Genomic DNA, 16,273 nt, shown 5'->3' on the forward strand with positions numbered 1-16,273 from the left:
AGATGAAGGGAGGATCAGGAAATCTTGTAGAGTGTGATCAGGGTATTTCTTTTGAGCAACAGCTGCTTTGTTTTTTAGAATTCCATCATAGTGCCTAAAATATAGTGTCTGTCATAAATTTTGTATCAGCCTGTGTAACTTAGAAGGATTGTTTTTTAAAATATCCTTCCTCTCATTAGGTTTGGCCAGATTTTCCCAACGTAGTTGTTAATGAATCACTAGACTGGGATACTCAAGTGCAGGTAAGTGTATTGCATTTCTATAATGATGTATTTTGATTGCTTAATTACATCTATTGGCAAAAAGAGGGGGGTATCAAGTTATTCAAGGAAAGTAGCAAAGCAGTTATCAAATGTAATCTATTTTAACAGATAAGGTAGAGACATAGAAAATGGGTAGCCAAATCTGCTATAGCCTCTAAGAAAAAAACATAAGACCATCTGGAGCCTTTTACAAGCTCCCGAACATTTTAAAGTTAGCAATGCTTCTTGTTCTAATGAGAATCTTTGTCATGCATTGTAAAAGGGATTCGTGTTGTGTCACTTTATTTCTTTCAGAGTAACAGCCGTGTTAGTCTGTATTCGCAAAAAGAAAAGGAGTACTTGTGGCACCTTAGAGACTAACCAATTTATTTGAGCATGAGCTTTCGTGAGCTACAGCTCACTTCATCGGATGCATCCGATGAAGTGAGCTGTAGCTCACGAAAGCTCATGCTCAAATAAATTGGTTAGTCTCTAAGGTGCCACAAGTACTCCTTTACTTTATTTCTTGTTTCTTTATACTTCATTGGAAAAAATAAGTGTTTGCCTTGCAAATCTTCATGCAGTTAATAAAATTCAGTGCCCTAATGTGATGTTTGTTTCATTTAAATATTTTATAAAGCTTATCCTACCCCATCATGTGCTTAAGGCTCGACCCTGCGACAACACCCTTAGTTGACTTCAGTAGGAGTTCAGGGCAAACTACTTCTTGTGGGATTTGAACCCAAGCAAAATTAAGATCTACACTCAATTAAGAGTAAAGTGGTGAACTAGTCAAAATATTAAAATTAATATGATAAATGCATATAATTTCAAAGCTCAGACCAACTATTAGCTATGAAGTCTTCCATGTATGTGGCTAGATTATAATCCTCTGTCCTCACATTCATTGAGAACATCATATTTTTCCCTATTCAAGAATAGTCTCACTGAGTTTAAGTTTTGCCTCTCTAGGCAAATTATCTTTCTGAGCCCTAAGTAACCAGTATGATCAGATACAAACTGATAAAAAGGTGTGTGTTATCTAGGGATTAGAGCAGAGGGTAAGAACCTGATTTTCATTTACATTAAGTCTAGTTATGCCATTCTATTTCAGGGGGTTTATACTACTGCCCATCACCATAATATCTGAGCCATTGGTGCTCATTTATGCTCTGGCAACGTAAAGGGGTTTAAAGTGAGTGTACATTTCTGATCTAAGGCCCCTTGTTACAGCTAGAGTATTGTAAAGAAGTCTTCATGTAAATGCAAATGTCAGAACTTTGAGGTTAGTTTCCGGGCTTTGCACTGATTTGGAGTGGTGTTCGTCACAATTCACTCTTGACTTTCTGTGTCTCAGCTTACACATTTGAAAATTCCAGAAGTGGTTAAACTGTACTATGGAATACTGATCCACATTTATTTTTAAAGAAAAACCTAAAATGCATATTGAAATATAAGCTTTCTTATTTTGTTATGTTCCTATTATAACTCAAAAATAACCACACCATTTCTCCAAGTGTTACAACCCATATAAAAGTAAAATCTTTTAGTCCATCAGCATGATAAGCATCACAGAAAATGGCGTTTATAGTTAGAAGTGTTCAAACCATTACCTAGGAAATCAGAAACCATGCAAAATTTGCATGGTTGGAAATCCAGTAATTCCATCTCAATAATACGTATCTTTCTCTCTACGTTGTCTGTTACTTTTACAGCTATATAGAGCTTATGCAGCTTTCCCAGATTTTTTCCGCAACACCACAGCTCAGTGGTGGCAAAGAGAAATAAGAGAATACCACACTAACCCAAATCAACCAGAGAAAAGTGTGAAGTTTGATGGCTTGTGGATTGTAAGTGTATATATTTTCTCTGTTTTATAGCTAGGTTTTTTGTTCATTTTTGTTGTTTACCTTTGGTTTTAATAATTATAGGAAAATCTTGCTGAAGTAAAAAAGTATTTTAAATTACTGAAACTGTTTTTTAGTGTTTCTATGGGTTGGTTCGAAATCTTGAAGAATGTGGAGATGTGCCCAACTCTCAAAGTTCAGAGCCAGTTCTGGATCAAAACTTCTCCGAAGTTTGGCCTGTCCAGATTCGGGGTTTAGGGTTTGTGCATTATAGAGATGGGGCCAAGCAGGATGTTTATATTGCAGGTCTACACTCCCTCCAATTTGGTAGGGCTCATGTCCAGGGTTTTAGTTTGGACCCATTGAAAAATAACATATTGTCTTGATATAACTGTAGCAGATTAGCTCTATAACCTTAGTGGCAGAGCCCAAATTACCATGGAAACCTGCATGTTAATCCCACCTGTAAATTCAGTGGGTTTGCTTACTTGCTGCTGTGTGTTAAGGACAGTGGGTTGGAGAGACTTCTTCAGTTTGTGATGGATCTGCACCTGCCTCTCCCAGCTCCATTACAATGTTCTCTCATGCCATGGTCTGGTGTGGTTGTTGCATGTGGCATATTGTGCTCTGATATGCAGTAGAATGATCACCCCATCATTGCAGTAGAATGATCACCTCACACAATTATGAAGGCTACACTCTCCCTCAGCATAAGAAATGAAAAATATGGAAGTTTATCTGACTGACTTTTCCCATACTACCTTGTGCTTCAAAGAATTCTTTTATAAATCCAATCATGCCTAACTCCTTTTTACTCCCATTCCTCTCAGAAAGTAAGCATGAAGAAGTTCAGTTGAATTTGTTAGGAATATGTTACTGATGGTCAAAAATTAGCTGTTTTGTTAATAGAACATTATCTGCTGAAGAGCAAGTCCTAACTCTTTTATTATTGATATATTTAATTTCATTACCTAATTAACATTATCTTGATTCCCTCCCCCTCTACCCCACCCCCATGTTTAAAATATGCTTTTAGGATGATTTTTCTTGTAAACACTTGAAGTCTCCCGAACAGTTTGCTACGACTGCCATCTCTGCAGGACAACTGCAGAACTATGCTAGATGGAGTGTTTTGTTTGTTTCTAAAATGGAATAGACATGCAATAGCTATGGGAGATATCTAATGTTAATATATTGTTGTCTCAAAGAAGAGAAGTGCCTAGGCATCCAGTAAAATGTTTGGTATCTTTCAATAATGCCACCCGTGTTTTATTTATTTAACCAGTGGACAACATAATGTAGCAACCAAGGCCACACAAACTATTACACGTTTTGAAGGTCAGAGATGAATAATTTAAAATGAGATCTATGTAAATAATAATTTATCTATGTACAAAACCTCTAATACATAAGAGTTTGTTTAAAAATTAGTCCAGTACCTTCAATAATCACCATGGGCCACATCTCAAAGATCCCATCACAGAATTTGTTATTTCCCTGGAGACTTTCTATACCTGTATCTATGCTTTCATTCTAGGAAGCAGGATATTAAGGAAGTTTCCCAGCAGAGACTCAGTTAATTTATTCAGTTGGCCCTCTGAAAAAGAAAAAGAAACATTTAGGCTGGGATTTCTCAAAATACCTAAGGAAGGTAGGGGTCCAAATTTCAGTGGGATTTGGCCACCCAACTCCATTAGAGTCCTTTAAAAATCACAGCCTTAAACTCTAAGGGCTGAGTTCATCTTGGGCTCTATACCAGTTTCTGCTGGCATAAACCCTTCAGCAAGATCCTGACAGTCTGTCACTGGGGAACTGCCACAAAAGAATGTGGCTGTAATCTCTGCTCTGCCAGAGTCATGCAGAAGGCGGAACACATACCAAAAAGTAGGCGTTACCTGATAAGAAGAGAGGTGTCTGTGTTCAGAGGATGCATTGATCCACTGCATCAGATCATCAACCTCTGCAGGCAGCACTCCTGTGTAGTCCCAGTGACAAACTATAGCACCAGCTGGAAAGTACATAAATGCATATTTAAATTTAAGCCCTTTCTCACAATATCTGAGTGGTTAAGGCACTCAACTGGGATGTGGCAGATCACCTCTGTGTCTGATGTGGAACAGGGATTTGAACCCTCATCTCCCATTTCTCAGGAGAGGTGCCCTAACCACTGCGCTGTGGGTTAGGTTTGCTCAAGCTTTCCTGTTGAAACTGTTCCACAGTATATAAATAATAAAATAGGCATTGGGCCAGAGAGAGAGTCATTCTCATTCTATAGACAGGCCATTGGTTAGATCACTGATCTAGAATCTGGGAGATCCCCGTTCAAAATCCCTGTTCCAGTGACTAAGAAGGAGCTTCCCAAAGGTCTCTGTGAATTCAGAGGATCTGCCATGGAGGAAACTATTCTGTCAGTATCTTGGTAGCTCGGTTTGTCAGTAGATCCATTGTAACCTTGCATGTTCAGGGGGTTATAAATTGAGCATAAACAAACTGTTGCAAGCTAGAGCCTTGCATATTAGATCTCAGTTGGGTGCATTGTTTTTCCTTTCCTTTTCTTTTTTTACAAATATAAATTTTGATCACTATCATGTCAAGAAAAGGTAAATTGGCTGAAACACTAATGTTAAAAAATGCAACTGTAAATGCTCTTGAAGGATGTTTTATTATGCATCTCTTTGCAAAATAGCATTTAATATGTCACATAATTGAAACAAACAAAATTCATTTTAAAATGTTCATTTTTTCTTAACGTTTTTAGGACATGAATGAGCCAGCAAGCTTTGTTCATGGAGCAGTTGAAGGCTGTAGAAACCAAGAGCTAAACAATCCTCCCTATATGCCCAGTAAGTATAGTAACTATCTTGTAGTTCCGTAAGTGACTCTATTTATTGCATCATTCACTGAGACTTCATCTGGGGCCAAAATTGTCAAACTCTGATGCCTTATTTAGTAGCTAAATAAAAGGGGCTTGATTTTTTTCAGCGATTCTGTGCATACACAACTCCTGATTGCAGTGAGGAGATGTGCTTGCTCAGGATTTCTGAAAATAAAGCCACTTTTAGTTAGGTGCCTACATAACATAGATTTAGAGGCCTAAGTGTAGGCATGTTTGGAAAAAATGTCTCCAAGCATTTTGATCAAACTGTCTGTAGATTACTTTGTTTTTCACATGAACAATGCAGTTCAGTTTCAAGTATTTAGAGAATATTTTTCCTACCTCTTACCTTTAGCAAAAGACTTGATTTAAACAATTCCATTTAAAAATCACAGAGCGTGGCTTGGGGAAAACACAGAATTCATAATAAAATAAAAATTTTCTTCATTCCACAGTTTAGAGACTTCAGGGTCATAGCTTGTACACTATTGGCTCAGTTTGTGCTAGAGCCATTGTAAAATATGGGACTTTAGCAGAGAATACCTTAACAAGTAATTATCCAGGAGGATATTTTCAGAGGCACAAAAAGGTCCCTTTGAAAGTTCTTTGTGCTGTTGAAAATTTTCCTCCTAATGTTCTACTCATGTAAGACTACTATCATGTTTACTTCTTCCTTCACTGCTTCCGTACACAGTGTCTCAATATTAATTTTTGTAGTTGTCCCTAGCTTAATACTTACAGATATTTTCCCATTATTCAGGTTATATGGATGATGTGGAGAGATGCTTCTAAAGATCTGCAGCATCCTCTGAGTTAAGAGATCCTGTTCATAAAGGCTGAGAACATGAGATTATTATAGTAATTTTGTAGCTCCAAATTAGTATACAGGATTATTGGGAACAGCTAGTATTCAAAATCTAAATTGTCAGAAAATTTAGAATGGTATTCTTACAGAAAACAAAGCAAAACAAAACCCCAATGCACAGGCAGTTAAATATGGTAAACAATTTGGTATGATTTAACGATACAGATATTTAAACTTCCTTCTCATTAGGGTTGGAATCACAGTCACGTGGGTTGAATCACAAAACCTTATGCATGGAAAGCGAGCAGTTCCTGCCAGATGGAACCCCTGTTAGACACTATGATGTGCATAATCTCTATGGATGGTCACATACAAAACCTACCTATGAGTAAGTTGTTTTATTCCCCTCTCCTCTTGAGAAGCTACTCTTTTTGTTGTTCCACAATAATCCAGGCACCTCTTTACTGACAGTAATAGTTGGAAACAGTTAGCAACTGGAAATTTTTAAAAATACAACAAAGTATAAACACCGTCTCTGTAAAGTTTACAAACTTATTGGCCAAGTTTTCAAGGGCATATGCTCAATCTGATAGCTTTTCTCTGCCTGTCTGTCTTATATGTACTCAATAACTTTTGAAAGCCACATCCAATCAATTCCAAAATTTCAAGGAACATTCTAGGCATCAGTGAGAAATACCTATCAATTCTGGGGAAATTGAAAAACCAAAAGAGTGAAAATGTAGGGCACATGGAGCCCCTTTCCTCTGTTTATCAGAGCCACAGCTTCAAGCACCTCTGCAAGAGTCTGTAGACCAAAGAATGGGTTGATGACACCCATTAATGCCTTCCAGCATAACAATACCCCTATCTCATCTCTGTCTATCCTCCCAGTAGAGATTAACATGTTGACACTCTGAAAGAGTTATCTCCCAGACAGAATGAAGACAAATAATTGTGTGAGGGGAAGGGGTTTTGTGGGGGGTGAAGTGCAGGTGTGTACACATGGCCTGGAGGGGGAGAATAGGAGGCCCTGGTGTCCGTGTGGAGGGAAAACAGGAGGAAGGAGGGAATGGTGAGTTCATACAGAGCCCATGCCATGTGGCAGGGGATAATGGGAGAATAGGGGCATACAGAGCCCTGGACATGGGGTAGTGAGCAACCCTGGTATGGGGAGAAAGGGAGAATCGGGGCACATGCAGAGCTGCAGGCTCTGGGGTACTCTGGTGGAGAGGGGTAGTGAGGGAACACAGAGCCCCTGCCGGAGAGGGAGGGAATGGGGGACTCAGAGCCCCAGGCATGAGGGAGGGAGCAGAGGGAGTTGCAGGGACTCTCTTCAATAGAGAGAGATGCGAGGAAGGTACATAGGGAGCTTGTGGAATATGAATGGAAGCAAAGAGCCCCTAATGGAGGGAAGCAAGGAGCCCCTAATGTGTGCAATGAGCTCAGCCTATAGACTCTATGAAGCGTGTGACCCTCTGTTATTTTTTTACTTTGACTTAGGCAAAATATGCTTAAAATTAATGTTTTGTGTCCAGCTATTTATATCTCTGACCCACCTTATTATATTTAATTGATACTCTCTCTTTTTTGTCTGCTCTTTGTTCCTGATTTGAAAGATGAATTGTTTCAAATATATAAGGAGCATGATTGATTGGTGATGTTGAGTTTAGCAGTAACCTGGAGACTTTTCTGGCTTTAGTTGTGTCACCAGCATAATATATTATGAGCTCAGTCTTCAGAGCCACAGCAATGTTCTGACTTACTCTGGCTGGAAGAGTTTCCTAGACACTGTGCTTCAGCCCTCTCTTTAATATAGCTGCCATTTTCAGTTGCCACACTGAAATGCTCTCTTCCCACCCCAACCCTGCCATGACCATAACTTGCCTGTTTTCTTTTGTGTCCAGGATGGACTGTCCCACAGAAGGGGCTGGCATAAAGCTACTATGGCAGCTTTGCCAGGAGAAACTTCAGTTGTGCAAAGCAACTGTAAATTTGACGCAGCTGGTGCCTCTTTATAAGGGCATCCTCAGTGTGGCGACCTTGGCAAAGGTAAACAGGGTGCCCATAAGCCTGGCTATCCTCTGCTTCTGTAACAGTCTTTTGGGGGCTGTTGACAGCCAGTGTAAGTTAGATCATTCCTGTTTTAATATTAAAGTTGGGACCAGCATAGTGTTTGAAGGGGTGTAGGATCAGGGTATTGTAAATATGAGTTAAAGCCACGTTTGCATTCTTTACTCCCACACTGGGCTGACTTTCGTATCCATAGGTATATTACCAGTTGAAGGTAGCTCTATAAGGGAAGAGTGGGGGGAAATACCTAACAAATCACTGCTTGTATTCTGCATCCATTTTCAAGTCAACCCCATGCATGTGCTGAGGATGAAGAATTCACATTCATATGGCTGATTCTCTCACCACAAAAAGAAGCACAGTCTAACGTGTAATGAAGCATGCTTTGTTTTGTATTTCTCTCTTTTTCCTCTTCATAGTTTCCTTTATAGTTTTTCTCATATCTTTCTGTTTCACACATCACACTTCTGAACCTTCTTGCTTGGCAGTATGCTTTTCATCTAACATGAGGTTTACGCAAAGGGCAGACCGAAAGGATCCAGAAACAGCTTGTAAGAGCACAGTTAATGGAGTTAGAAGCTGGAAAATGTAACACATTTTTCATGCAAGTACCATACATGTTAAGGACAAATGGACTAGGTTTATGTTCTTGTCTCATGACAGTGTTTGCCTAGTGCTAATAGATGAGAAAAGAGGGAAAAGCTGTAGGCTTTCAAGAAGCTGGGATCTCTTTCCTATGAGCAGAATTTCAAGTGACACTGTTGTTGCTGACTTGCACTGTCTACTGGAAGAAACTAGTGTTCAGCCAAAGCAGGTATTGTAATAGAAAACCAAAACAAACCTCTTTCAGAACCTTATCTGAAACCTGATCACCTGTGCTTTAAACAAAATATAGTCCTTTCCTGCATACTGTACTTTTCTATTGCTGAGTGTTACATCAATGGGAAACAGTCTTACAAGTGTGTGTGTGTGTGTGTGTAGGTACTGAGTGAAAGCTGTTTATTCCTGGAAAACGTACCTGAGATATTAGGTGTACAGTAAAGTAGCTTTGTATTTCAATATGCATAATGCATAACAGGAAGTTGAAAACAAAAGATAGATAATAATAATTAGTAAAAATAGGTACGTACACAAGGTTTACAGTGTCTACGCTCTGGCCTATACTAAAAAAATTACCTGTATTCCCAAACCACATCCAGATCACTCGAGTCAGTGACCAACAACGTTAGGTCTCTTTTTTTCTCCTGGCTATTTGACAGGTTGACTTCTTTCCTACAGCTTTTTTAAAAAGCATCCAGTCATACCATTTCCTTGGACAAACCTCTCTATTGCCTTTGTGTTCTCTTTCTAATTCTGTCCAGTCTATGACAGACCTTCTCTGAAATAACTGGAGGTCTTCCAGCAGAAACCTAGGCCTACTCAAAAATCTCTCTGGGAGATGGAAAATCCATATCTCCCTATCTTAGCCAGCCTCTCACAGCAAGGTTGATGACTCACCAGACCTCTCCACCTCTCCATAGCAAGGTGGGAATGGTGCTATTCTTTCTTTTCTCTGCAGTGACCATACCTGAGACACTCTGTCTCACTGAAAAAGTTTTCTCTCCTGTCAGGTGACCTCTGAAAGGTCATCAGGGAGAGTACTGAAAGAAGTGGTACTTTCTCTATCTGAGGGAAAGGATGGCAACCAGAGCACTGTCTCTGCTCTTAGCTATGGAGGGAACCAGCTGCACCCCTAGCTTCCTCCCTCTTATCCACTCACTTCTGAAACTCCTAGGACTCTCCTTCCTTTCCACCAACTCTACAACCTCCTTACCTCCTGATAGACACCTCTCATCTGTAAAATGGGGACAACAGCACTTCTTTACCTCACAGGTATGTTGTGAGAATAAATATATTGAAGATTATGAGGCATTCAGCTACTACCATGATGAAGGTCATATGAATACCTATATAGATGGATGGTACTCTGCCACCCACTCACAGAGGTCCATAGATACCCTTCCCTGCAACAGAGGGGTTTTTTAGCGGAAAAGGAGAATCAGTCCCCCATATTGCTATGCTAGGCTACAGAGGCTTCAGGCATGCAATGATATGGTTACTTGAGAACCTCAGCATTCATTTAAAAACAAATAAATAAGTTTATAGCACTTATGGTTGCAGAGAACATATGAAACCATTAAGACTAAAAAAAGGCAAAAGATCAAATTTATTATTTTTGTAGATATTGGGATTTTAAAATAATTATTACGTCTTTACAAAATATTGTTTTTAAGTCTAGCTTTAGTCTAGCCTTGACAGAACAGCTAAGCAGAAGATGGTAGCAAGATTTTCTCTGTGTGTGTGTTCTAGCTCTAACTACTCACTCTCTTTCTCACTCTCTCTCTCTCACGGCCAGCACAGTTTCTCCAACCGGGGATTGTGTGTCACTAGTAATACCTAGAAGAATGTCCAGCTCTTGCCTAGCCAGCTTGAAGGAGCTGGAGGAGTAGAGAACAATAAGGGAAGGGGGCGACAAGATGGCTACCACAGGGCCTTGTGTAACTCATAGTCAGTGGGTATGTCTACACTGCAACATTCCCTTCCCCAATCCTGTGGGAGTGAGTCACAAAGCCTGGGTTCCAGCCCAAATAGGAATGTCTACACTTGCTATTTTCAGCCCCATAGTGTGAGCCCAAGTCAATCAACCCAGACTCTGAGACTCTCTGCTGTGGGTTTTTTTCTGCAGAGTGGACATACCTGGTGTATGTGGTGATCTCCTCTGTACCTAATCTGCAGAGGCTATGGGTCTGTTAGAACCTTCTGCTAGTGAGTTTGGCTCTTTGTCTAAAGTTGTAGAGACTTCTGATTTTTATTTCAGGAGATCCCTGATTCAGTCTCTGACATTGACCAAGAAGGCAGCTGTCATATTTGCTAAGAGGGAATTAAAGAGGTCAGGAGCTATAGGAGGAAATAGCTGGGGACCCAAAGGAGACAAACTGAGGAGGGGGCAGTGGCAGAATGGGAGACTCTATGTGGCAGGAGCCTGTGATCCTTTTGGAGAGGTTTGCAGATTACTTTCTTTTTCAATTTGTGTCAGTCCTTCCACACTTCGGTAAGTTGTATTCACAGAAACAAGCAAATCCCTCTCACTGAAATGTGAGGCTGTTATGAGTGTATGTACTTTTAGTGTGCCAGTATTTTACTAATAGCTGAGATATATCAATATTGTCTCTAGCACAAGTGAAGATGGGAACTGAACTCATTTGGACTGACAAAAGTGAGGCCTTATAGTAAAAAGTTTGAGAACCACTGATATAGTCTACTTGTTGGACTCTTGATTGCTTTTATTCACTCCTATTTTATTGCTCAGTTACTATGATGATTGCACCAGACAGATAATACTGACTGTCCTTTTCTTTTGTTTGCACCAACCACTTAATTCGAGACAGCGTGCCCATGAGTGTGTCTTACCGAAGAGGATTCTGCTCTGATAACTGGAATCTGAAGCAGCAAAATTGTTTTGTGTCCTTTGGAATTTTTTTCAATTGCTGAATTTAATTCTTCAAAAGAAACTCAGTGTCTTGGTTTGAGTCCAGCCGTTTCACAATCACCCTCTCAGAGCAGATGCGATTTTCAAGTCACGTTTAAAAAAAAGAGTTTATCCAAGTCTGATATTACAGAAGATTATTTTCTCATTTGCCTGGCAGAAATTAGTTGTACACAGATTCTAATGACTTCATCCATATAATTTTTATATTGTGCAACCTTAATTGCTGCCTGGCTTGAGAAGAGAAGATGGTCATGTTGCTATTCCTAATATAGTTTAATTTTAGATGCCATCAAAGGTTTTCTTGTCCCAACACATTCAGACTCAACATGCTGCATTTTCAACTGAGATATCTATTATGAGACAGCTACCAAGGCCATCTTGAGACAGTGCTCTGCATTGTAAACAAGATCAGTCAATCATGAAAGTGCTCACTCTGCTGCTCATTTACAAGACGGGACTATCCTCAGCATTTTGATCAACTGTTAAGAGAAGTAATTACCCAACAATAACCTAAGTAATTAAAGTAATTAAAATATGAAATAGCCTTTTTCTTCCAGGTATAGCTGTGATGGACTGCTTAATTATAGCACTGATATTGTTTTGGTCTTATGGTATATATCAAGCTACGGTATGTGAATTTGTTATTTTAAATGCAGGGCACTGTGTATACATTCTTGAATTAACATCCTTCACAAAAAATAAGAAATAATATTAAACAGGGAAATTAGTGAACTTTTTATGTAAATGATATGCATAAGCCTTTCTCATTAACAATTTATTTTCTCAGTTCCAAGACGAGAAATTCCTTATTATTATATGTTAATTTATTATATGTTAATTCCTTACTGAGTAATATCCTATCCTATTTTAGATAATGTCTGATCTAATGATAATATATCTAGGTTGTTTCATTTCCAATTCAATGAGCAAGCAAAGAACAGCATTTTTCTATGGGCCTTAATGACCTTAAAGCCCTTGGTAACTTTGATATTACCATAAAGAAAGAAAATATCAAGGCCACTTGAATTTTTGACTGAGTGGATGTTATATTTGGAAGTATGCCAGTGCATCACTGTCAATCAAGGCACTCACAGAATTGCTGACAGGACAGTAAGGAATTTCTGATTCTTATACTGTCAGTCAAACCAAAGTACAATTTGGAAATTGTCTGTAGACCAGTGGTTCCCAAACTTGTTCCTCGGCCCACGCCGCTTCCAGCAGCTCCCATTGGCCTGGAGCAACGAATCGCAGCCACTGGGAACTGTGATCGGCTGAACCTGTGGACACGGCAGGTAAACAAACCAGCCCGGCCCGCCAGGGGCTTTCCCTGCACAAGCGGCGGAACAAGTTTGGGAACCACTGCTCTACACGATAACTTTACACTGATGGGAATATTATCATTGCTTCTGAGTTTTAAGGATAAAATTAAATGTAGTGATTTTTTTTCTGTTTTTAAAAGGTTTACCTGAACAGCAGAAATGACAAAGATAAATGATAGTTCATTCAAACACTTCTTATACTTGAAAATATGGTCAAAACATCTATTTAAAAATCTTAAATGTTCCAAATTTATTTTCTATGCCAGCATTAAGAAGTGCCATAGTAGTACACATGGGATCAATCAGAGTCAAGAAATAATGATGCAAAGTACAATTTTCTTATCAGGAGGTTCAATATAGCTTACATATATGAACCTAATGAATGATGTTTTCTGGCCATCATTCTGGAATGGCTTCAAGTTAGACTATATCATACAGCACCTGCACAATCCAGGGGCAAAATTCTGACATTTTCTCAGGGAAAAGAATGGGACAGGGGACTGGAGCTATTTCCTGAGCATTTTGCCAGAACAGATCAGACAGACACAGGCAGGAGGACTCAGGGAGAGGATGCTTACTGCTGTTTCAGAAATTGAGAGCATTTCCTCCCCAAGGACCATCTACTTGACCCCACAAGGTGCACAGATGGATCAGGGCCCTGGCTAGCTTGACCCTTAGATAGCCGAGTTGTCTCTACTCTACCCCTAATGCTAAGGAAATGCTAGCTGCAGCATTCTTACTTGGTCTTGCGTGATACAAGATGGAAAGGTAAAGCAGAGATGATCTTGGTGCCTTTCATACTCCATATGGCAGCATCAAAATGTATTGCCCTCTGTATTGTGAAAAGGATTAGCCAAAATGTGTATTGCCCTCCGTATTGTGGAAAAAAAGTAGTCTTGCACCTCAAGAAGTTTATAGTCTCTATTCACAAAACTGGGGAAAGAAGATTAAACAGAATACTCTGTAAGAAACTTCAGGATTACAAAAGCATTTCAGCAGAATGAACCTCTATAACATATAGGCAATCAGTAATTATTTACGCTAGCGTACTGCCTGGCGTTACTTTTTCAATAATACTTTCCTAAAATGTAAGTACAAAAGTACTGACAATCACAGCCTCCCCTGTCTTAAAGATACTGTCTTAAAAATGAGTTCTTTTTATTTGTCTTCTGGTTTTTAAACCTTTGTGGTTTCACTCGGGTCACATTTTTTAAAGCTTTTCTCTGCAACCACAAGGGCTAAAAATGTACTTTTTTTTTAACAAAAGCAGAGATTGTCACATAAGCATTTGTTTGTCAGAATTGGGCCTTTAAGTAAAATATCAAATATCACAGTAAAATCACAAGAGTTGGCCACCGTGGTACAAATATTTATTGAATGGAGCAGCAATATTGAAGTTCATTTTTATCAAAAGATGAGAAAACTGGGGCTATAAAATCATATTCTTTGGATACCTGAGTTGTGCATTTTAAGTCACTAAGCAATAATTCCTAATATGTTACTGGTTCATGGAAGAATCTGCTGGCACATCGTTATTCAGGGATTAGAAAAATAATAGTATTATGCGTATATGTATATCACCTTTTTATTCTGAAAAACCCAAAGCACCGCACCAATGAAATTCATCCACATTTGATATGGAAAGGTGTAAGATTAATTGGTATACAGAGCAGTACACAAAACCTGGGGGGCAAGAGAGACAAAGGGCTTACCCTGATGAAAGTGACATGGGCTTATCAATGTCTGCAAAAAGCAGTCAAGATCTCTCTCTTTAAACTCACATCTAAAAGTCCTGCATAAACTGTAAATTGCATGGAACTCAGTTTCTCTCTCTCTCTCTCTCTCTCTCTCTCTCTCTCTCGGATAAAGGGCTGAGCTGGCCCTTCTAGAAAGTTTAGGTATTTCAAACCTGAGTCTTAGACCCCCTAAATCATCACCAAAAAAGGCTCGAACTCTTGAAAAAAACTGAGGACAAGTATGCCTGTCCTCCACTTTACCATTGCCTCTGTCCAAGCTGTAACTATTCTATGAGTAAACAAGAGACTTTAATCTCCATTCAGCAGGACTCTCTAGGCAGTGGCCTCCAAAACAGAGTTTCCATTTACGATTTTGTAGCACTCCAATTGTAACTTTTGTTTTATGTAGTTCATAGATTCTAAGGCCAGAAGGAACTATTTTCATCATCTAGTCTGACCTACAGTATAGCACAGGACATAGAGCTTCTCCAACATAATTCCTGGAGCAGATGTTTTAGAAAAAACATCCAGTCTTGATTTAAATATTGTCAGTGATGGAAAGTCCACCACAACCCTTGGTAAATTGTATCAATGGTTAATTACTCTCACCATTACAAATTTGCGCCTTATTTCCCATCTGAATTTGTTAAGCTTCAACTTCTAGCCATTGGATCATGTTACACCTTTCTCTGTTAGATTGAATACCCATTATTATACATATGTTCCCCATTTAGGTACTTATAGATTATAGTGAAGTTAGCCCTTCTCTTTGTTAAGCTAAATTGATTAGGCTCCTTGACTATCACTATAAGGCAAGTTTTCTAATCCTTTAATCATTCTTGTTGCTCTTCTCTGAACCGTCTTATCAACGTCTTTCTTGACCTGTGAACACCAGAACTGGATATAGTATTCCAGGCGAGGACACACTAGTGCCAAATACTGAGGTAAAATAGCCTCTCTACACCTACTTGAGTTTCCTCTGTTTATGCATCCCAGGATTGCATTTGTTTTTTTTTGGACGCAGCCTCATACTGGGAGCTTGTGTTCAGCTGATTATCCACCTCAGCCCCAAATCTTTTTCAGAGTCAGTGCTTCCCAGGATAAAGTCCCCCATTGTGTAAGTATGGCCTACATTCTTTGTTCCTAGATGTATACATTTATATTTAGCTGTATTAAAACACGTGTTGTTTGCTTTTGCTCAGTTTTCCAAGTAATCTAGATCGCTCTGAATCAGTGATCTTTTCTCATCATTATTTACTACTCCCCCAATTTTTATGTCAGCTGCAAACTTTTCCCAGGTCATTGATGAAAAAGTCAAAACAGTGTAGAGTCAAGAAACAATTCCTGCAGAACTTCACTGGAAACAGATGTGCTTAATGACAATTCCCTATTGACAGTTACATTTTGAGACCCATCAATTTGCCAGTTTTTAATCCATTTAATGTGTGCTATGTTAATTTTATATTGTTCTAGTTTTTCAATCAAAATGTTATGCAGTACCAAGTTAAATGCCTACAGAAGTCTAAGGCTATTATGTTAAGACGGTTACCTTTATCAACCGAACTTGTAATCTCATCAAAAAAAGATGTTACATTGGTTTGATAGGATCTATTTTCCAAAAACCCATGGTGGTTTGCATTAATTACGTAACCCTCATTTAGTTCTTCATTAATCAAGACCTGTATCAGCCACTCCATTATCTTACCTGGGACTGATGTCAGGCTGAAAGTCCTATGATTACCCAGGTCATCATGTCTACCCTTCTTAAATATTAGCACATTAGCTTTCTTCCAGTCTTCTGGAACTTCCCCACTGCTCCAAGGCTTATTACAAATCAGCAATAATGGTCC

General features: G+C 39.0%; 1 protein-coding gene across 1 annotated transcript in view; it reads left to right on the forward strand.

Moving 5' to 3' along the window:
* SI (sucrase-isomaltase) overlaps positions 1-16,273 on the forward strand; it is a 152,256-nt gene that overhangs the window by 76,038 nt on the left and 59,945 nt on the right. The window contains exons 34-37 of the mRNA XM_084638286.1: positions 180-242; positions 1,958-2,092; positions 4,848-4,932; positions 6,019-6,157. Coding sequence (XP_084494412.1) covers positions 180-242; positions 1,958-2,092; positions 4,848-4,932; positions 6,019-6,157 — 422 coding nt within the window. The remainder of the gene's footprint in view (positions 1-179; positions 243-1,957; positions 2,093-4,847; positions 4,933-6,018; positions 6,158-16,273) is intronic.

Source organism: Lepidochelys olivacea (assembly GCF_965140295.1).
Source record: "Lepidochelys olivacea isolate rLepOli2 genome assembly, chromosome: 9".
NCBI lineage: Eukaryota > Metazoa > Chordata > Testudines > Cheloniidae > Lepidochelys > Lepidochelys olivacea.